The sequence below is a fragment of the Cygnus atratus genome, chromosome 11, assembly GCF_013377495.2.
Source record: "Cygnus atratus isolate AKBS03 ecotype Queensland, Australia chromosome 11, CAtr_DNAZoo_HiC_assembly, whole genome shotgun sequence".
Lineage (NCBI taxonomy): Eukaryota > Metazoa > Chordata > Aves > Anseriformes > Anatidae > Cygnus > Cygnus atratus.
In genome coordinates, this window is record NC_066372.1 from 18,633,602 (window position 1) to 18,656,642 (window position 23,041).

The 23,041-nt window shown below is 46.7% G+C and overlaps 1 protein-coding gene and 1 long non-coding RNA gene across 3 annotated transcripts in view; one reads left to right on the top strand and one right to left on the bottom strand.

The window, feature by feature from the left end:
* Positions 1 to 171: 171 nt before the first annotated feature.
* On the bottom strand, positions 172 to 2,105 carry LOC126913436 (uncharacterized). The gene is made up of 3 exons (XR_007708728.1): positions 2,018 to 2,105; positions 1,561 to 1,677; positions 172 to 692 (listed from the first exon to the last, which is right to left on the bottom strand). It is a non-coding gene; the product is annotated as an uncharacterized LOC126913436 (long non-coding RNA).
* LRRK1 (leucine rich repeat kinase 1) overlaps positions 2,096 to 23,041 on the top strand; it is a 76,712-nt gene continuing 55,766 nt past the window's right edge. For both annotated transcript variants that reach the window (XM_035554780.2, XM_035554781.2), the window contains exons 1-3: positions 2,096 to 2,196; positions 5,260 to 5,475; positions 22,016 to 22,179. In XM_035554780.2, the coding sequence (XP_035410673.1) occupies positions 5,409 to 5,475; positions 22,016 to 22,179 (231 nt within the window). In that variant the 5' untranslated portion in view covers positions 2,096 to 2,196; positions 5,260 to 5,408. The remainder of the gene's footprint in view (positions 2,197 to 5,259; positions 5,476 to 22,015; positions 22,180 to 23,041) is intronic.

A 23,041-nucleotide genomic window follows, 5' to 3' on the forward strand; every position in this document is an offset into this window, starting at 1 on the left:
CCAAACATTAGAAGGGAGAAGGCTGGAGATACAAAGGAATTATTGTGAGTAACACAATCAATGGAGACATAAGCCAGGAAGAGGGGGATGAGATATGGGGGGAAAAAAATGAGATTTTTTTGCTAGGGGAATTTATAGTCTCTATCAAAATGAAAGGAAAAATGTGATTTCAGTGGGTTTTTAATCAATGGTGCTAAAAAAAAGTTGTAAGAAAGCTCTGGATAAGAGCCAGGCTATGAGGCATAAAAGACAGCAGACTGGATAGAAAGTGGAAAGGGTGCTAAACAGATAGCACTCACATGGTTGCAGCTAAAAGCAGATTAGCGGGCACCTGAACACGGGTAAAAGCACCAATGAAGACCCATCCTCTCTGTGTCTCCATAATCATAACAAAGAAACACCCTAGAGCAAATCTTGGACCGCAGCAGCCATTCAGTGAATGAATATGGCTTTTTCCCTCCTCAGGAAGTCATCAGAGACCCATTTCTTGGTTTGGGCCAGGGAACAAACAAACACACAAAACACACACGAAGAAAGTCCCCTGGTATCAGGAAATGAATTGGGTTGTGATGAGGATAGGACGTGTCCGACACCAACACACTAGCTGGAGCGCAGCATGTGTAGCACCTTCGGAAGAAAGGGGGCGATCTTGGGCTTTGCTTTTCGAAAGAGGCGCAAACTCCCTCCACAATCTGGAAAAGGAGCAATTTTCAAAGAAACAAATCTCAGATTAACGCTGCGTGGAGAAGAGTCAGGCTTGTCAGCATCGCTGATAAGGACCAGCCTCGGGCAAAGGGGCTGAAAGTTGAGCAGCTGGTTCTTGTTTCTTATACCAACTTTGTGGATGGAGGGCCACAGGCTCGGTATGAGAGGCTGCTGAGGAAGGGAGTCTATTGTTGGTGGGACAGCCCTGTTTCGGTGGCAGAACAGAATCTTGAGGGCCATGGTGCCTGAGTGAAACCTTTTGCTTCATTACGTATAAAATGAATATTAAAGTTAACACACCCTGAATATGATAATGAGCTTAATAAAGTACATGCTAAACATATGTGGCTATAGTACTCAACTCTTCAACTAAATCGTGCTAAATGTCACCCCAGGAAGGGAACAGGTAAGGTTAGGATATAAAAGAGTGTTAGGGGAAAAAAAAAGTGTGGGGAAAAAAAAAAAAAAGTTGGAGGAAAAAAGAAAAGCTGGGGGGGAGAAGGAATTGGAAACCTAGAAGAGGCAGTCAACGGGCTGCGCTCCTCCTCCACCAAGACAGGGACACCTTCTTGGTAAGCTCTGCACCTTTCAGCGAGGAATAATACCTGGGATAGCATTTTTCTTGCATTATTATTGTATATTAGCGCTACTGTATTTATCAGTGGCAATTCTGAAACTGTTATATCTGTTGCCTCATTAAATATGTTCAACTTTGTGAAACTGTCTCAGTGAAAGCCCTGGGCAGGGCTCTGAAACAGGCAAACGTTGGACTCTGGTAAGTCCCCTTTAACGTCTCTGTATCGGTAAGGCCAAGCCTCCAACACGAAGCTACAGGAGTCACTTCCAGCCTGATACCTGCGCTCTGGGAACTGCGTGGCACAGCGGCGGGTTGGCAGCGACGACGAAGCCATCCAGATAACATGACTGAGAGACGGGGGCTTCAGCTGCTTCACCTCCAGAGACCAATCTTTTCTAAAAAAATTATAAATAAATAAATAAAACAAGCAGCATAAGCCTGTGTAGACGTGCCCAGAGAGAGCACTGATACCAACTGCTGATGGGTGAGCGTGTCCCGAGATGGAGCCCGGGAGAGGGGCAGCTCACCCACCGCGTCCCCTCACATCCCCTCAGCGGGCCGGGCCGTGCCCCAGGGCAGGGGGAAGAGGCAGCCCCCAGGAGAAGGCTGTGAGGCCCGCAGCAGCCCCTCTACCCTGGGGGGGGACCGGTCAGGATGGAGCCCCCTCACCACAGCCCGGGCCCGCCGGCATGGCGGAGGGCGCCGAGCCCCGCGGGGCGCCGCCCGCGCCCTCACCGCGGCCTCCGGGGGCCGGTGGCGGAGGAGGCGCCGCGCTGCTGCCCCGCTCCTTTTCCTTCCTTCCTTCCTCCCTCCGCCTCCCGAGCCGCACAGCGAGGCGGGCGGGCGGCCGGCCGGAGGAGGAGAAGGAGGAGGAGGAGGAGGAGAAGGCGCCGAGCCCCGGCAGGACGCAGGAGGTACGGCCGCCCCGTCCCCCCCCGCCGCCCCGCACGCACCTGCCCCCGCCGCCGGGGCCGCGCTGAGGGGAAGGCGGCGAGGGGCTTTGGGGGGGGGGGCTGAGCACGCTGCGGGGGGAGCTGAAAAGAAATAAAAGCAAAATAAAAGTTGGGAGCGAAGTTTTTGGGCGAGGGGGGGCTGCTTCTCCTCAGCAAGCGGCGGGCGGGAGGCGCTGCCCCGGGGAGGAGGGAGCCCGCGAAGGGCGGCTCGGCTCGGGGTGGCCGCCGGGGGCTCCGCCGTGCCCGGCCCGGCCCGGGTAAAAGCCCCTTGTTGCTCTCGGCCCCTCGGCGTGGCCGCTAGGAAGAGGGGAGACCCAAGGGAAGCTGGGTGTGATTTACGCTCCTGCTTCCTGGTGAGCTTTACACCCGGGTAGGGCGCAGGGTGGCTTACTCTCTCTCGGCTCCCGCTTTGTGAAGGGGACAACAGCGATTTGCTGCTTTCTGCAGCTTTTTGTGTGGCCGAAAGGCCCTCAGCAGGTGACAGATCTGAGCCACACTCTGCTCCTCACCAGGCAGTCGCTGCTGCTTCCTGGGGAGCCTTCACCAGGCCCTTTTGGGGGCACCCATCCGAGCCCCCAGCCCCACTGGTGCCATCCGCCTCTCCAGACCCCATTGCCTTGTCCGTCACAGCTCCGGGCCTTAAATGAGCTCTTGGGAAGCATCAGGAGGTTTCGTCAAAGAACTGAAGTTTTTGGAGATTGCTTGTGGGTTGGGAAGTGATGCCGGGCGCAGCAGCCACGGCCGGGTGTGCTGGGGTGTTAACCAAAAGCTGGCAGTAACGGAGGCTCAGGAGAGACGTTGGGAATACATGAGGCGGGATGTAAACCTGCACCCAGATGTATTCTTCACAGTCTCTCTCCTGAATGAGATTCTGCAGAGCCCATAGCACCCAAGTAGTGCTGTTTTTCCAGGCGCTCTCTCTCCCTAAATCAAATTAAGAGCTGGTGTTTGCACGTGTTGCAGTTGAGTGCATCTCGCTTAAGGTAACAGCACTGCAGGGATGTTTTTAGTATATACACAAAGGTCCCAAAATACGGAAATACAGGAGCAGTACTGCCTGCTTGGGGGCTGTGTGGCAGCAGTGCACTTACAGCTAAAGCATTCACTAGTTGGCGTTAAAGGGAACTGATCATCAAAGTTTCAGGAAAAATATTAACGTAAGTTTTTTCCTTTCCCTGTGTACAAGGAAAGTTTCATCCCGGGCAGTAATCCGGGTAGAGACTTAAACATTGGGAGCGGGGTGATTTTTCTCAAAGCTTTTCAGACGTGGTGTGCCCCAGTTGTACAGCAAGGAAACGCTTCAGAAACCAGCATCTGCTAAAAAGAGTTATTCTGTTGGTTTTTGCATGGGGAAGTGTTTGTTCTGATGTAGCTGCTCAGCACGTTGACAGTGAGGGTGCCGGGAAGGCAGGGGCTCAGTGCTGCGAGCATCACGTCCCCTTCATCTTCAGAGGGAACAACCAGGACAGCTTTTTGGAGGCACAGCAGCCTCCTCGACACCCCCACGTGTCTGCTGCGGTCTGTGGTGGGGAGGGACGGACGGACAGATGGACGGACGGACGGACTGGTGCTTGGCTGCGTGGACATCTGCGGCTGCTTGGAGCTGCGGCTGTGCTGCCGCGAAGGAGGCGTTGGGCTGTGGGGGTGTGTGAAAGAGCTTGCCTGTAGCCCGCTCCACGCCTCTCAGTCTGTGTCGTTATTTGCTGTGTGGCACCCAAATCATTTTTCCCATCTTTGAAAAACACCCCAGAGCCAAACCGCAGCCTGTGGCTTCGCCCGCTGCCCAGCTTGCAGGATGTGCACGGCGCTTGGGCTGTGAGTTTTGGTTCCTGCTGCCGGCACCACAAAGTAGGGGTCATCAGAAGCTCAGTTTTGCTCTAAGTGCGCCTAAAACTCAAGTATTTGCCTGGAAACAGTTGATGTAGCGTTCAGTATTTTTTAACGGTGTTGGCTTGTGGTTAAAATGCTGTGTAATGAGGGAGGAGCAGGCAGCTTTCTGAAGAGTGGGGATGGATCCATGTGTCCTTATGCACTCCCTGATCCCGATCCCAGCACAAAAGCCACCTCTGCTCACGAAGCAATGCACCTGGGTCTTGCTTGCTGAAGCACGAGGTGGGCTGTGTGCTTTGCCAAATTGGATCAAAACCTCAGCATCACGCACCGAGCATGAGAAAATCTAATAAGGATCAAAGGTAAAGGGCACTGTGTTACATCTGAGAGGCGTTCACGGGCTGAAACTGAAAGCAGAAAGTGAAGGAGCGCTGGCGTTGGCTGGGCACATGCTGCAAATTCACCTGTAGCGGTGGAAGAGAGAAAATGCGCAGGTGTGCAGATTTGAAGAAGTCAGAAGCCCTGGGAGACTGGGCTGTGCAGTCTTCTTCAGAGCTGTCTTGCACAGCAGCAGCCAACCTCCGAGAGCTCCTAAGGGCTTGGTTTGCCTCCCTGGACGTGTTTGAAGAAGCCTGCTGCTCCGAGAGCGCTGGACTTCTCTAGAAGGACTGGGCAGAGGGGAAAGAAGCTGGTGTGTTTCTCGTAGCTCTGTTTTCTCTTTTCTATAGAGAATGGTCTCAGTAACCATGTCACTATTTTTCAGTTTCTCACGGTGGAGTTGCACAAGAGCCACAGTCTTCTTTGCGGATGGGAAAGGTTTTGAGGTTGCATTTAGGATTTTTCCAGCTGCATTTTGTCGTTTCAATGCTCTGCCTTTACACTAGCTTGTGGAGAATCAAACTGCAGCTGTGACCCCTGCCCACCCCCTCCACCCTCCACCCGAAGACTCACCAAAGAGTCAGCTTTGGTGGAGAAAAATTGGGAACATTTATCTTTTCTATAGTGCAAGCTTTGTTAGTCTCCTCTGTTAATTCACGTTGTGTTCTTTGAACAAAACTATTATGGAAATAATTGTATTTATATTTGCATAGGATGATGAGTGCTTTTCTGCAAAGTAACATTCAGACAGGAATAAGCATCTTGCACTTTCTCTACTAGAATGATTAATTTGTTTTACCGTTTATTTTTAAACAGGGTAAATTATGGTTCCTCAAGATGGTGCTCACTAGCAGTCGCTCCGTTCCTGCACTTAATTGACAGAGATCATTCAGCTTTGACAACACTACTCAATTTCAAGTGCTGCAGAAAGTTTGCCTGTTGAATCTTCACAACTACGACCCAGAATGTACTGGTGTGTGGGAACTGAGGAATCCGCTGTTTCCAGAGAGAGCAACATGGATCCACAGAATGGTAAATAGGACGATTTTTTTCTTTCCTGTTCCAATTGGGAGTGGAAGGTTTTAAGAGAACTCGCTAGCCAGCTGCCACTTAGTTTCAATGAAATCTGAATATATGAAAGATCTTTGAGTGCTTTGAGCCTTAATTTTAGAAAATCTACAGCACAGAACGAGGAGTTATACTTGCAAGGAGAATGACGTTGGACTGTTCAGGTGATAAGAATAGCATTTCTCTGAAGACCAATTTTCTCCCAAAGCCTACGGAATTAGTCAATATATGTATCATGTCTCAGCAGTTCCTAAATATGTTTTACAAGATCTGTGCTTTTTCAGCATGCGAATGCAAATATGTTCCCAGCCACTGATGCAATGTGTATTCAGGGTATGAAAGCTGCTAAAATCAGAGCATCGTTTCTCAGGCTGAACAGATACTAGCCTGCTCCAGTTTTGCTCTGAGCTTCGGTTCAGTGACTTACAGTAATGCATTGGTGGGATGGATTAGGAGGTCTGCATTTATACAATGTAATAAATCCATAGGTGGAAATTTCTCTTTAGGAAGGGATGTAAGCTTCAGGTTGTTTCCTGTTAATCAGTTTTGTGGGTTTTTTTGAACAGCCAAATTATTTTTGGCTGTTTCTTAATGCAGAACCCTTCAGTTCCTAGGCAGTGCTGTACTTCTCTGAGCCAAAACCCAGTTATGTTTCTGCATCAAGAAATAGCCTTCTGCTTATTGTATAATGGTATTCCCCCCGTGCAACAAGCAGTTCATTAGGAGGCGGCATCTGCGTTTTAAGTGTGGGATGAAGGTGTGTTTGACGCTTTGTAGTGAGTAAGCAGGCTTCAGTAGAAGCTAATGTTTTTGCAGCCTTATTTTGGATTTTATCAGCAACTATGAAGCAAAACCTGGTACTTTATTCAGAGGCTGCCTTATCTTGTCTAAAGACGTTTCTCACCAGCGTCACAGGGAGCTCTGGGAACTCTTTCCACTCTCCGTATGTATTCTGCTTATTCTGTGCTACTGATTTTGTTTGGTTTTGCTTTCATTGTTTAGCATTGTATCTCTAATAATCATAAGCACTTGGTTATTGAATATCTTTAAAATTGTTGAATTCTATCGTATGAGTTTCTCTCTGGAAGAAATTAACTCCGTTTGAATACTAAGCTATGTGAAGTATTCTTCACGAGAAGAATTTTAATCTGTGCTAAGTGTTAAGAATTGCTAAATTTTTGTTCTGCAATAGTGATTTGACAAGTTCTTCTTGCTTTTTAAAGATACAGCAAATAAGCAAATTAGTTTGAGTGAATAATGAATTGAGAAGAGGAAAAGGTATAAATTATTTTCTACATTGTGAATGTGTTTTTTATTCTGAGAAATTTCTTACGTGTTTGTTATGTAAATATATTCAGTTAAACTGGCTAACTGGAGGCATACAAATCTTATTGGTATAACTCTTCTATCCTTACATGCCTGGATTGTTTTATTTGATAAACAGTTTTTGGAAGACTGGCCAAGTGACCCTAGGAAAGCTTAAGACCTGGTGCTGCCCTGGTGGATTAGTTCTTTATAAGCATACTGTACGTGTTTAAACTCATTTTTTTCTGGACTGAGTCCTGCCAAGAATAATTATTAGCTAGCTGGTCCACTCCCTAAGTTAGCTGGTCCTCGTTCTGCATTTGGATCCTGTTACACAACTTGAATGCAGGAATGCAGTGACTCATTCAGCCTCCACATTTGAATCGATTGTTTACATGCGTCTATTCACAGCCTGGATGCAGCCTCCTGCTCCCATTCAGTGGGACCCGCGGGGAAGTGACACCGCAGATGGTTCCTGCAGCGCTGAGGACCCCCTTAGCACCCCAAAAGCTTGGAGCCTGCTTTCAGGCAGGAAGGATGGGCGTAGGGTGTGAGAGCTTTCACAAGGTACACCGGTGCCTGGAAGGCTTTAGGGCTTTTTTTCCTGACAGCTGTGCATTTGGCCAGATCTTCACGAGGAGAATGCACCCACGGCGTCACTAATACAAGTCAGCAAGTGTAACGCACGATAACGTGGGCTCACCTCACTGCATCTGCTCGTGTCTCCGCTGCTGCTTCGCTTGGTTGTGGCAGGAATCTCGCCGGTGTCCCAGTAGGATGCCCGCTTCCCCCGAAAGCGAGCGAGCCGTGTTTCACCACTGGACCCTGCGCAGCCTCTGGGGATGCCGCGGGACTTGGCTGGCCGCTGCCAGCAGAGCAGGGAGGGTTTGTCACTGGAGTGCAGAATGATACTCCCCTTCGGGTGCAGTCAGCACCTCCCTCGCCTCTTCAGACCTGGCTTCCCCTCTCCTAGGTTGGTTCATGTTATCCTAATTAAAAGAAAGAAAGCGAGCAGAGGTATGGGGGCGGCTGCAGTATCTCATGAAGCAGTGTGCTTTTTGTTTTTTTCAACTGGGTTAAAGAGCTCTGCATAATATAATGGAGGTGACATAATGTGGTTCTTGTAGGAAATACAATGGAAGCCCAAAGATATCACCACATGAATGTCTAGAACATAATAGAGATTCATCTCCTTTCTACAGGCTGTTTGTTTTCTTTGAATCTTACAAGATTTTACAGCTAGCATTTAATTCTCAGATGAGTTTCTAGGAGACATTTCAGCAAAGATGTAGAAAAGCAATCATCGTCCTCTGAAATGTAAGAATAGTTTTGTTAGAGAGCTTATCTCTCTTACTGAGAATTTTATTCAAAGTCCCAGAGTGTTCGTGTGCCCTTTGTGTGTGTCTCTGAGCTGGAATTGGATTATCTTCCCAACGCACCAGAGGGTGTCTCTTCTCTCCTGCTAAATCTAGAGATGAATATTGAAAAGGTGTGCTGCATTGTAATGTATATAATGTTACATAATGAGGAGCAACGATGCCGGTGAGAGGTGCTTGAAATTTTGTGGCATTCACAACTTTTTTTTTGAGGGAAGTTTGCCCATGCAGTATGCCTGGAAAAGGGACACGGACGTTAAAATGAGAGAGCAGGCAAGTAGACAGAATATATTGACCCGTGCTGGAATTTGGGGCAGACCAGCTATGTGTCAGAGGGGCCGTGGTGGCCCTGCAGCTCCCGGGGCTTCGTATTTTATCTGGGAGAGGCGACCCACGATGGCAGCGACCTTTGCAACCCTGCCTCGGCCGTGGCTCAGCACTGACTCAGAGGGAGAGCTGCTGCCACCTCCTGAATCACAGGCAAGTCTCCAGCCCACGTCCGAGGAGCTGAGCCGGAGGAGCTAACGGGTCACTTTATCAGAGCAGGAGCTGGTGCAATTCTGTATGGAAAGTTTCACAAGCGATCGAGTGGCGACAGCCTGAGGTTGGCTCACAGGGGGTTAGCCCTACAAGTAGCCAGGGCCCACCCTGTGCGTGGCCTCCAGATGAGATCTCTGCTGTCGTTCCTTCGCAGTTCGCCCGGCTGGTTTTGGTGCCTTACACGTGAAGGACAGGAGCTTGCGTTCGGTGGCGTGAATATCTTTGCTTATAAATTTTTCCAGCTGAATAGAGGAAGAAGCCAAAATTGGTGTGTGCAGCACCCCTGGTATCACTTTGTTCCTTGTGAAAGTCCCGTGTGAAGCTTCGCATTACAGCTCTGTGCGTGGGGCTACAGCCAGCAGCTGTGTCTCAGGGCACATCACCTTAGCCCCATCTGAGGCGTGTTGCACTGTGTGAGAAGGAAAAAGGTACTTGCACTCTCTGCCCTGTTTTTTCCCATCCTCACAGTGTAGGTAGTAGCATCGCCTGAGTCTGCTACGATGGTGTGGCAGGGTGGAGGGCCAGGAGAGCATCTGGGGAGCGACCTGAGCACACTTGAGGCCTGCAAAGCATGCTGCTTGCTTGAAGTTCTGTGCAACGAGCCTTGTAGGTTTTCTGTTTTTCTTCCTACTTGTTAAGCTGCAAGTTAATTTGAGTCTAAAAAGTGAATTGAAAGTATTCCTACAAGCCAAAAAAAAAAAAAAAAAAAGGCAGTGTGGGAGGACACAAAAAATAGAACAGGTATCGTATGTGAGTTAGTCTCAGCAATGCCCTGCAGAAGGAGAAGTAGGAAGTGCTAGGCAGGAATAGGAAGTACACTAGTAAAGCGGTAATAGGCTTGTATTTTTAAACATATTTAAATACACACTTCATACAGAAGTGGTGAAATCTCACATGGGGCCAACTGCTAATGCGGAAGGCCAGCAGAACATGCCTGTGGTTGAGCCTGCTCTCCTCTGCAGACTGCAGCCCAGCCGTGTTGCGCCATCCCGCTGAGCCCAGGCAGGGTTTCCCAAAAGGGCAGTGAACGCGGGGACATGTGCAGTTAGGTGCCTCGTTTGAGATGCTCTGAACTGATTTTTCAGAGTCTGGATGCTAAGTGCTCTTCTTCGGAACATGCCCTGGGAGATGCCTCTCATTGTGAATCGGAGGCGTCTGAAGGAACTGTTTGCTTTGGAAAATGGGTGCTTGTGCCAGTAGGGAGTTTGGCTTGAGGGTGCTGTGCCCCTCTGGAGTCACGGGATGTAAAGATGCAGTTAGGTCTTAGTGGTGGCAGGATCAGCTTTTCCTAGTAGATGCCACAGAAGCCAGTCTGCTCTTGAACTCGAGGGCAGAGCTGCAGGGAGAGCCAGCGGTGCGGTACAGACCCCGCTGGGCAGAGAGTCCAGCCTGAAAGGCAGTGATGTGCAGGCAGTAGTGGAACACCAGTCCCTATCTGAGCTCTGTATGGCATTGTCTGTTGCTACACAGCTTTATTTTCCACCTTTTTATCCAGCTTTATTTTCCACCTTCCACTTAAGATGTATTGGTACACTGAAATGTAACTTAAAACAGCTCCGTCAAGACGCCTGGAAAAAACAAGGATGAGCTGATAAGGGAACTAAAGAAAAGCCTTGGCACCGAGAACCTGCACACAGGGACCCCTTAACTACCTTACTAATTATAAAGCAGGTGAGGTTGGCACTGGTCATAGGCAGAACTGTTATCCTCCGTTGCAGTGGGGAAAAAGCAATTGATAGAGTTCACACTGACTCGGTCTTTACCAGGCCTGTAATTGATTTACTGTTTTGCCGGTGATGTTACAGGCAATTTTATACTTGCATTAAAGAAAGTGCTACGAATTTATTTTTTTTCATCCTCTCCAAAGCCTTTGGGAGCCTTATGTAAGACCCATTAAAGTCTCTGCACTGGCATAACAGGCTCTGGATCCGATCTTCAGGGATCCTTAGAGCATCAGGTCTGCGGTTTGTTTGTTTTTCATTTCTCCGATCAATAAAGGAGCTGCCAGGGCTGCGCTTGGCAGCAGGCAGCTAGCTGAGAGGAAATGTTTGCATTGTAGATGAGGGTGTCGGGGGATGGATTTAATGCCATTCAGCTCTCAGTCTGCCCCATAGGTGAATTATGGCCCTTAATAGGTTCTGTCTTGGATTTTACATCAAGTTAGGCCGATATTTAATTCCTTTCCCCAATCAGTCTGTGTTCATTAGTGGGTCAGCATTGCTTCTTTGCATATACGTAACCACAGCAGCAGCCCGTTTATCTAGGCTACTGGTAGCTTCATGATGAGAGTGTGTGCATGCTTTGAATTTGTGCATTGCTTTAGCTTAAAGGGAGGCCTTACAAAAGAAGTCTGTAGGTATTAGGAAAAGCCTTCAACCTTCAGAAAGGCCTCCTGCAGTCAGAGGGGATGCGTGGGTTGAAGTTTCTGGTAAACAAGCAAACAAAACAAACAGAAAGGAGTGCTTTGAGAAATAACAGACTGCCCTTAAACCATGTACAGCTAGGTGACAGGCAGGCAAACTGTGAGGCTGATCATGAAACTGAAATGGAGTCAGCAAGGACATGTCCGACCGTGGTAAAATGTGATAGCCGAAAAGAAAAGATTCCTATAGAACAACAGCAGTGTCGATGGAGTAAGATCTTAGAGGTTATGCTGCAGGTTTTGCAGACACCCAGTGCCTCTCACCATGGCAATCAGCCACCTTGGCCGTGTTGGAAGAGAGGGTGAAGACCCGTGACGTCTTGTTGGTGATGCACTTTTAGCAGGGATGCGTGTACCTGCCGGTGAAGGTGGTGACCCCTTCCCCAGGCTGAGCTCTCCTGGTGCTGGTGGTGGGACGTGGGGCTCAGGACCTCAGGGCTGGGGGTCTGCCGCAGAGCAGCACCAGCTCTGGTGTGAGTTCCTCCTTCTGTAGCTCACTGTCTCCTGGAGGGATGGACAGCAGGTCTGTGGTGAGTTTGGGAACTTCTCAGCCACAAAGACAAGCCTTGCGTTGCCTCACCGTGTGGAGGAGAGGGAAGGGGTCAGTCTGCTACAGGAAGGGAGGAGGAGGGCGAAGGGTGGAAGAGCAGGGACCTGGGGAGATGGGAGCTGGAGAGCGACCAAAATTCCCTTCTAATAGTCGCTAAGTGGCTTGCAGGCACGAAGGTTGGCATTTCAGACACTGCTGCAGAGAGAGCCCTGTCCCAGGCTGCCCACAGCTTCTTTTCTGCACGCCGCTGAAAGTCGTGGAAAAATAACGAACCGAAGCAGTGATTCAAACAAGAAGTCTGGATAAATTTAGCTCAAATATTCTTGGTATGTTTGTGGTTGCTGTGGAAATTACATCATTGCTTGTTTTAATGATCAGAATATCGCTTGGAAAACTGGCCTGGCTACCCAAGGAGAGCTCAGAACGAGACCTTTTAAAAGTGTGTGTATCTTCGGAATTGCTTCACCTGGATTTAGTTGGTTCAGGGTTGTTTGTTTTATTCCCTTGTGGGGCAGGGAGTATTTTGACTACAGGTTATTGCTGCTTAATTGAAAAGCCACAAGGTTTAGAGCTGATACGCTCTGCAGTGTGATTATCTATTTCACATTAAAATTCTGTCTAGGGAGTAAGATTCAAAAGCAGTGCTGGTAATTGCTTAAGACAAGACCTCCTTCAGCATCTGCCTGCATGTCTTTCTGTCTTGCACATCAAAGAGCCTTTGAAAAAGCTTTTATTTTTGCATCAAACAGGAACATATTTTTTTTTAACACTAATGGACAGGATCCCTTTTCAGATCTCAAATGTAGCTTGGAAAACAAAAATGTCTAGCTCCTTAAGTTGGCTTGTAATCACGGTCACAGCTCTCCAATGTGTTGCACCTAGGACTTTTCACACAATGACAGGGTATGAATAAAAGCTATTAAAGTGTTTTTGGATGGATTGGGCAAGGTTTTCACATGCACTGGATCTGTGTTCATCATATGTTGGTAGGAAGGAAACATGCCTTGCCTCGTTTTGCCCTTTTTACTGTGGAGCAACCAACTGAAAATGCTGCAAGCTGCAGTGGGTTCACAGCACGCACCTTCAGTTGAACGCAGCATCCTCCCAGACAAAATCCTTGTCTTTCTTCCACTGAAATTAATGTTTACATTCTCAGACATCAGGAAGATGAAAGGGAAATGTTTCCCCTCCCAAATACAGACACTTTTGCCACTTGTAGGTTTTGTCACCAGATACGGAAGGCGGTGGGGTTTTTTTGGTAGCCCGTTACATTTTTGGCAGCACATCGTCACGCAGCCTGATTCAGGACCAGCACTGCGTTGGCCAACAGCAGAGGCCTTTTCAACAAAACTTTCTGTTCTGTTCCAGACACAGCTGCTAAAGTAATCTTCCCTACTTGATATTTTCTCCTGGAAACCTCTAAGGACCTGCTTCTGTTGCATGGATGCTGGTGGAAGCGCTCACAGCATGTTCAGTAGAAGCTGGAGCGGAGCCTTGCTTTCCCAACTTTTTTCTTCTCTTTTCCAGAGTATCACATTCATATCTTTTCTCTGGTGTCCTTCCCAGCTCCATCCTTCCTTTGACTCTGCTGTGGCCAAACCTCTTGGGGTTGATAAAGGACACCCTCTCTTAACAAAGACTACTTTGAAGAAAGTTGGTATTGACTGTTGGTGCCCGATAGCTGATTTAACTTCAGCGCAGGTGTAAAGTAGGAATGCAAGCTGTAGGACTGGAAGGATGTGTAGGTCAGTGTCCTGCTGTCACCCTCCTAAACCTTATTCAAAGCATCTTTTAAATGAGTTGACTTGTCTGTTCTTTCTGCTTTTTCTAGAGGAGTGTTCCAAAGCCTCATTCCCCCAACACTTTAAACTTTCTTCTAATTGGCAGCTGAAATGTGTTTGTACCCTGTACATAAATAGCTCTTCTTCCCTGGTGTCTCCCTCTGGATGTATTTATAGACAGTGCTCACATCCCTGTCCAGCCTTCATTTTTCCACGCTCTACAAACCAAGCTCTTTTCGTCTCTAATCTTGTAATTAAACTGTCCATTTCTTAATTCATCTTCTTCAGCTCTCCAGATTGTCATAGCCTTCCTTGAACATGATAAACTGGAGTCACGCAAGGTATTTTTACGTATCTTTTTCATGTTTCTTCCCCTTTTTTTCGTCCTTTCTGGCCAGTCTTCCCAAAATCTTCATGTATCCAGGTTCTGTAAGAGACCTGCAGTGCTTCCCTGGGGAAAAGAGGAAGGACACTGGCGACTGTGCAGGTTACAGCATCTGCCCAGGAGCCCTGTCATACGATGGGGCTCAAAGCACTTGCCTCTCCCTTAAGCTGGCTTTAAATGTACGTCTAAGGAGAACGAAGCATACGGGGGCTGGCTGTGACTTGGTGCTTCCCCAGTGTGCGTAAGTGCCGACTTACTTTTTAGAAGAATATTGAGCAAACGATCAGTCTGAAAGAAAGAAAACAATGATGCATGGGAATTTTTCCATTCTGATGAAAGCTTGAACATTAGGGAAACAGGAAAGTTTCAAAATAAACCAGAGTTAGCCGTGAAATTCTATTTTATGAAATTTCAAATGGAAATCCAAGCCTGGTTTGGTTTCACGGGTATAATATTTGATTCAGTTGGACAGGAATGGCCTCGCTAGAGACACCTTTCATGATTTAATAATCCTCTCTTTCCAGCCATACCTGGAAATGGACACGAAGAAAACCCAAAAGCGTGGTCGTACTTCTGCATGCTTAATGTATATTTTCCAATTTAAATTTTGGAAAGCAAGAGTGGCATAGCTGGCCTTGCATGCACAAGCATATTTCTGAATGATTCAAGCTGTAGGATTGGAACCAAATCACTGGAGCCAAAAGACGAAAATAGAAACTTTCACTTAGAGCTGAGTCATTTGTATTTTCAATACCGCAGCCGTGGCTCTGGCCATTTGGAGCTCTCTTCCTTTCCTCAGGCTCTCTACCTTAGGAGTGGAACAACATGGTGGCATTTCTGTCACTGTGTCACTATTCCCTGTGGTCTCTGTTGATCCTTTGCACCCCAAAGATGTAAGGGAAGGATGCGGGGGTCCCCCTTCACTGCAGGACCCAGCCTGTGCTTGGTCCTTGCAGGAGGTTGGCCTCTACCTCATTCCTCCCCTGCCCAGAAGCTTGTAATGTGTCTACCAGCGATGATGGTGCCTTCACCGTCATGGACCATGAAACGGTCCATCCACTGAAAAACGTGTTGTGGCCCCTGATGCTTCAAGCACTCCTACAGTTAGAAGGGGCTGAACTCGTGCCCGTGAAGCTGGTGAGGCCTGACGCGTGTCCTCGGGTGAGAGGGCAAACCCATCGTCCTCAACGATGAAGGCCGGGTTCCTTTCAGTGAATTTCCAGGTTTCCCTACGTTCCCAGCTGGGATTTCTGTGGGGTTTATCGGCCCGGGAGGGGCTGGGTGCAGCCCCAGCAGCGCAGGAGGAGGACGAGGCGCTCGCCGTCACTCACCCTCGAGCTACCTGCACTTGCCGGTGTGATTCGCCCACTGACCCCCTGGGTTTGTTCTGGTGGTCACACTCCTTGTCGTGGCTTTGTGTAGCCTCTTTCGTACGTCATAAAAATAGAAATAACTATTTTGTTTGAACTTCTTGGGTAAAACAAGTCATTTGCAGAGTCTGGGAGGCACGTGCACAAATGCAGGAGCCTGCTCGGGCCTGGCAGAGATTTTCGACCCTGTCTCGGTGCTGTGACAGGCAGAGGCTTCATTATCAGTGTTACTGTCCACCAAAGCCTGCCAAGTCTCAGTGTTGCTGGTATTTGAGGCTTTTCTGCCCTTTCCTCCCCTCGTTATCCTGGGTGATGGAGAAATGACTGTATACATGTAGAGCTAAAGCTTTCTGAGCTGTCTGGTTTTCGTAATTCAGTTCTGGAGCCCTGAAAAAGGCAGGAGTCCAGAGCATTTTGCTGTCCAGGACTTAATTTTTTCCTCTCAGATTTGCATTAGCAAATGTTTTTTCCTTGCAGGTTAAGAGTGGTTCTAAATAGAAAATTTCCAGTGGCTCTGGTGGTAATTGGTCAATTTGCATTGCTGTACCTAAAATTGTCAGCATGTCCTTTCCAAAATCCCGTATGCTTGCTGGAAAACATTTATTGCAGCTAAGCAGTTGGCATGCATTGTACTGGCACGTAAACGATTTTAAAATAATGTTGGATTATGCAATAATGATGGAAAAGATCCCTTTGGTACTAAATTGTTGTCTTCAAAGCATTTTTCTATGCTTCGAGTCTGGCCTTTTGTAGGGTTATAAGCTTACTTTTGCGGCCGTGAGCATCGGTTGTGAGCTCTGTCGTGGAGGCAGGTTATATTTGTACTAAACATATCATCTTTTCCACTGGCTTGGCAGGCAGATCGTAGTGTAAAGCCATTCCAGTAATTAGCTTAAATAATGGATGTTTGGGTGAAATCAAACCACATAAAACGGGAAGAAAAAGTGCACATGGAGGGTTCTCTCATTGTCCTGAGAAGCTGGCAGGTCTCGCTCATTAAGAAGAGATGTTAATTAGGGTTGGAAGGACACAGCCCAGCTCTGTCGTGTCCCCTGCAGCGGGGATGCTGGATTTCCCAGATAAACCCTCTTGCCACCCCACAGTCCGATTCCCCGTAACTTTCCCTCCTTAGTTTCTCACAGGGACCTTTATAAGTGCTCCTCACCACTCTTTAATCTTGCTGGCTTCGTTCGGTACCAGAATGGATTGGGCCGTACGTATTTTTCCTAGATCTGAAAACAAGACAAAATAGATCACAGGCTTTTTGCTGCGGGACTCGGGGCACGTGGGCAGGCGGGGAACAGCCCCCTTCTGGGGCCAGATCTTGGTCTGTGACTGCGTCTTTTAAGTAAGGAATGAATGAAACCTCCTAACTTAGAAAAAAAAAAAAAAAAAAAAGGCTATTTTGAAGTGTTAGAGAATTAGAGAAGGAACGCAGAAAGTATCTTTGTTTCATGAACCATTTTGACTGACTTGGACTGATTTTTAAAAATATATATCTTATTGTAGCAAATGGAGGTTTGTTTCTTCTTCCTGACTTGGGATGGGAATACTTTTCAGTATCTCAGAAATTTCTGTAGGATTAAAAACATTTTCATCCCCAATCTCATTGGAAAGCACAATGTAGGACAGATCCATCATCCCTTGAAATCGCTGGAGGCTTCCTGTTGGCTGTTGTTCGCTTTGTTAATCTGGAGTTCTTCAGAGCGATGGGAGATAGATGAGTCTGTTACAGAGACTCTAGCTCTGCGCCTCAGAAATAATAGGGCTTTCCATTAATTTTGCAGAGCAGCCTGCCAAAGCTGTGGTAGAGCAGCATTAAAAAACATCCAGCAACTCTTGTGAGTTTTGAAGAGTTTGGGAGGGGTGACTTTAAATATTCAGGGCGCTTTAGACCTCAGCTCTGGGGCAGTGCTCAGAAGTCAAAATGGCCAAAGATTAAGCTGGTGGAGGTTAGCTGGAGCCATCTGGTGCTGTTGAGGAATTAATGTCTGAGCTCAGCCCGGAAAGGCAGCCTCCCTGCCCACCCCCATCCCCAGATCCTCTCTGAACCAGAGGCTTGGATTTCACCGTAATGGGACATGGAGATGAAAATAACTGTCAAGGCTAAAATGCAGTAGTTAATTCAGACGAAGCAGCAGCCAGCCAGCCAGTGGCCACTGCAAGAGCTGCTTGTGCTGAAGCAGAGGTGGATGGCTAACGGTCCAAGGAATTAATAGCTTGACTGAGCATCGCCGAATGGGAGGCTGTGCTACAGCCATCATCTTGATTTGCTTCTCTCTCTGGAAACACTTGCACAAATTATGACAAGGTCAGTAGCAGTTTTAAAGTCTTATTATTGTTGTAAATCTGTTGTGGAGTAAGTTAGCTACCTGCCCTATTTTATCCTGTGTTAAACATCTCATTTATATCTTTCTCTAGTAAAAATATCCTAGTCAGTTCCCCAAGCACCTACCTTACCAAAGGGACTAATGCAGCACTTAAAATCTCTGAGAGGCTGTATGTCAAAGACAGGGATGCAGTGATTTGGGACGTAAAGGTAATAATCTGTACGATGTGCTGTTCTGTTATGCAGCTGTTTGCTGATTCACAGCATTGACCTGCAGACCCTCACCTTTTTATTGATAATGGCATAATGTCAGTTTAGAAATTTTATCTTTTTTTCACTTGCTCTAATAACACGGCCTAAGACTGGGTGTAACTGCATATCTCTCTGACATTCTCCTGGTACCCCTTATTATTAATTAGACCTATTTTCATTTTGCTTCTCTCAGCTGGGACCGTGCAGTCTGTTGCGTTTTTAAATTAATGCTGCTGTAACCTCTGAATGGCAATAAAACAACACTCTTTTTATATTGATTATCGCTGTTTCCCCTGGAATATTTTTAAAATGAAAATTAGTCTTGCCTTTAGCCTTTATTAAAAGCTGTTGCTGAAAAGCCAAACTTAAAAAAACACTTCCAAAGTATTAAACACTGGAAATATTTCCCACTCCTGATTTCAAAGGTAGTTGCTTTGGTGCAGGCTGTTAATTGCTGTGAGAGATAGACGAAGGATATGTTTTTAACGTCAGCAAGTGCCCCCGTTTTACCTTTACAAACAGCGCTTGGTTTGCTTACAGTCATTAGCAGAAAGCCAGCAAAGCAGCTGTGGATCTGTGGAGAAACTAAACAAAGAAGATGCAGAGATAGGGACTGAATATTAGGGAGTAAAGCCCGTGGCCGCCTTTGCATGGAAATTCAAATATGTTAGAGAATGACCCCACACCATTCCTCCTCAGTCCAAATAGGCTTCGTTTATCTGCTTCCCTGCCACAGCCTCAGAGGTAAGGGGCATAGATCTGGGGCAGTGGACCCAGGAACTCTGTCCTGGACCCGTGTGTGATAAAGCAAAAACCAAGGGAAATCACAATGGGTGTGTAAGAGCTTCTGGAGTTTCTAGCAGCCTTTTATTACAGGAGTACCCAAGAAGTATATCGTAACAATATCGTAACTTGCTGTGCCATATGCATTGTCAAATAATGTAGACCCTGCTGAGCAAAGTGCAGAAGCTGGTTCCTGAGTCTGTGTAATCCAAGAATTGAAAGCACTTTAGGACATCCAGGTTTAAATGCTCAGCACATGGTGGGATCAAGTCTGAAAACAGAGTTTCAGCATCATTCAGTGTCACTTACTGCTCTCATACCGTGTTGCTCAAGGGTATATGGATTTGAGGAGACCCTATTATGACAGCCACAAAGTGTTCAGGTAAAAAACATGAGATTTGTAGGGTTAAAGACATAGGCAGAATTTCTTTGGACTTCAGCCCAGATTTTTTGCTAAAAATGGCTGATGCATGTATTGGCAAAATTTTGTTCCCAGCCTACATGAAAGCAGTACTGATGATGGTTCAGTCATGCATCTTTTAGAAATAAACCAGTCTTTAGTCAGTAGAATTTACTTCTCTTTCTTTTTCCTACTGGCAAGTATAAACTGAGCTCATAAAATATGCTGCTTCTTATTTTCCATTCCTAACTAGAAGTCAGTATATCATTTCTAAAGTCACCAGAAAGCCCTCTGTGAATTGGGTAATTTGCTTCACGCGATGCTTAGCTTTGCGATGGGTGGCTTGGTGTTTTCTGGGAACCCAAGAGCGGATGGCCCACCTTGTCTCGCTTAATGTTTGAAAGCTCAACTTCACTTTGACAGAATCATGTGGGTACAGCTGTTGGTTGAGGGCAAGCTTCTTTATCATTCTGTGACTCGTCGGTTTTGTTCTTTTCAGGCTTGAAATCAGTTCAATTGCAAGATCTTTTTTAGGGCGAAGATCTTTGACATCTTTTTTTTCCCAGGTCTTTTTAGGCAGGAGGTCAACTTACTCTGCAAAATACAAACACAGAAAGGAGTTTTGATGACAGCTGTATGAGAAACTTGAACGACGAGCAGCACTGTCTTTCTGCCAAGAATGTTTAAATACAAATATATCAGTTTCAAACAGTAGAATTGCCCAGATTACTTACATTCAATGAGGTTTTTATTGACTTCTACTTGATGGATGTTCAAACGTAGCCTCACTAGTATGTTTTTGTTAGATCGATAGAAAAATCTTATTTGCCTAAGACAGGGCTAAAACCTCATTTAGGGACTAAAATTACTATCTTGAGGACTTTGCCAGGTACCTCTGGGAGCATATGGGCTCCATGAAGCCAGCCATCTGAGACCTTCCAGTGCCAGAGTGCCCACAAGTCCGTGACGGATGATGGCCAGCCCATGTTCTCCTACCAATGGTGATGTTAGCCGTGGTTATAGCTCCACCATTACGCTGGAAAAGATTTAAGAAGTTTTGCGGGGGCCAAAAATGCATGAGGAAGCATGACACATTAGTCAAATACATTCGTGAAGTAGTCGCTGGGTAAAACACAGAAGCTGTCGTGGGGTTGGGGTCTAGCTTGCTGAGTTCCTCCTTCCCTCGGTTACAATAGAACTGTTGTCTCATTTCTTTAGCTTCCTTGTAGTGGCCATGGTAATACACACTTGCTCATGAATTACTTAGCGATGGGCACATCTGAAAGAGGGGGTCAGAATGAGGAAAAGAGAGCTCGAGATGTAGTTAATTTGGGGTTGGAAGATCTGTGTTGCAGCTAGAGAAATTGTGGTCCTTGTGTGCGCTGGCCCAGTGGATTTGCTCGTCCCCACTGCACGGCGGGGCCGTTCTGGCAGGAGAGGTGGAAAAGGCTTCCCCAAAAAGAGATCTGGTGAGCAGGGTGTGGAGGTGCCTGGAGGCCTCCTGCCTAGTAGATGAGGAAGTGACACTGGGGTCTCCTGGACCCTAAAGGAGTCTCCGACCATGAGACACTCGTACCTCCACCTTCCCTAGCCATGGTTTAAACAGAGAGGTGGCCCTGGTCATTGCTTTGTTGGAAAGGATGCGCCTGTGCACTAGGAATTGGCTCCACCTCTGGATCTTGAGTGATAGCCCCCCAAATTAGGATCCAGGCCGAAAGGAAATAAAACCGGCCCCTTCTTTTGGCATTTATTTATAGGAACTTGCTTAAAATCCCTGTGTTCTGTCAGCCCCGATCTGCAGGGCTTCCTGCTCAGCTTTCCAGCTGGTTCGGATCTCCGATGTGAGGCATTCTTTCCTCCAAGGGGAATTCCAGAGCTTCTCTGTAGGTTCGGGATTTCATCACAGGGCACCAAGCACGGGGGAGGCTGCGTGTTGCAGTAACTGCAGTCTTCGCTTCCATCTGCGCTAGGCCAGTACTGAACCGTTTACGTTGGAGAATTATTTTGCTTTAAAGTTCTCTCTTCTATCCCCCTTTAAACAGTTACCTGCCTAGGAATCATTTTCATTTCCTACCTGTGTTGTCTATGAAAAAGAGAATTAAAACAAGCAGTATTCTTAGAGGTCCATTACAGGTGGCTGGTCTGCTCCGAAATACCAGAGCAAATGCTGGATTTTTCATTTTTTTTCCATGTACCCCCTAAAACTACAGAATTATGAGGCATCTGTACGTATTACATGAACTCTGAGATGCTGTTGATTGTGCTGTAATTTAATATCACATTCATCTGCCTTCGTTTCTGTTGTTTGTCCTTCACACGTTCTGCATCATCTGAGAAAGGTTATTGATGCGGGCACGTTTTTAATGGCACAAATCTCTGGAGCTGTCTCCAGTGTCTGAGTGATTCGAGCTTCATTTAAATAATTGATGAGAAGCGTTAGTCAGAATGTATGGATGATTTCAGACTGTATTATTCAAAGATATTTACCAACGGTTATAGATTGGTCCAAATTTACTTCTTTCTCCAGATTGCATTAAACTAGCCCCTGAATTACGTGTGTCTATTTAAAATATATATTATTTAAAAAAAATCCTTGTTTGCTTGTGAAAACCTGTGCGCTTTAAGGACTTTAACCAATTGCAAATAAGCAATTTTTTCCCCGATTTCTTGTAGCCAGGGGCCAAGCATGGCAGGTTGCAGCAGAGCATATATGTCCGTGTCCGTGTGAGCTTTCTTCACACCTTCCTTTGGAAACCACCTCTGGGAACAACTGGGGAACTTGCTGTCCCTTTCAGTTTCATGTCCGTGCTGGAAAGTACTTTATTATCACTTTCTTATATCAGAAAATTTAGCAATGACATTTTTCCTCTTTTTTATTTAATCATATGCAGTAAATATTTCACTGTTAATAACTCACCACTTTGTGTTGCCAGGGTGCATTGATGTTGCAGCTGTACTTGAGTAATAAAGAGGGACTTCTTCCTGACACCTGTTTTCTATTTTTGCTGCAGGAACTGTGGACATGGGTGGAAAGCAGTCCACAGTCGGCGAAGTCTCCATAATTCAGACACCCGTTACAGAAAGCATTCAGGCTGCTTACAGAGCTGGAGACACCACTAAAGCCCAAGAGTTGATTAAATTGTCATGTGAGGAGACGGCACTGCAAGTGGAAAAGGTAGGATTAGATTACTGCACTTTCTCAAATGTTTTTGGGAAAGAAACCTTCAAATACTGAGCTGCTGTCTTCCACTCCTCATGCAGACAATCCATTCAGTTGTGTGTGTTACACTGGTGCTGCAGGGCCCCAGACATGTCTGGTTGTGTGGGGCACTTCAGGAATGTGCTCAGGGACAATATTTGCCCTTGAAAACAATGATCAGAAAGATGAGACAGACCACAGGGAAAAGTGTACCTGGGATCAAGGATAGGAACCACAGGGGAGAAATCCTCTCGACACTGAAGTGGTGGTAAAACCCCCTGCTGGCTTTACTGGGGTCAGTATTGCACACCAGACTGCCAGTTTGTTGGGGTATGTGTGGGTGTGTTGGCTTTGTCAGATGCTTAGAGTCCTGGGCTCTTCTGCCTGCTCTCCAAATGCAAGCCAGCTCTGATTCAGGAGCTGTGTTGCCACCTGAGCATGGCACTGACCTCCAGCTAGCAGGCCCTGCATTGCAAGTTGTATGTGTATGACTTGATCTAAAAGGGTATACTGCACCTCAGGTTGTTGGGCTAGTGGTTAAGTGCAGGCACAACCCCTGCAATGTTAACGAGGGCTGAAAGTTGCTGTAGAGTGGAGCTCAGTCCTACATTCAGTAAGTACACACAAAACAAAAAACCTTAAAATCTCCTCTTCTCAGTGTGGCAGATTGATATAACAGCTCATGATGGCTTAGGAGGATGGTTACTGAAGGGAATTATCTGCCAAAAGCTGAAACATGTATAAACAGTATTTTTAAAGTTTTGATTGTGCTGAAATTATACTCTGTCTCCTGTAATCAGCAAAAGTTGTATTAAAAGTAGAAACACTGTGCAAGATT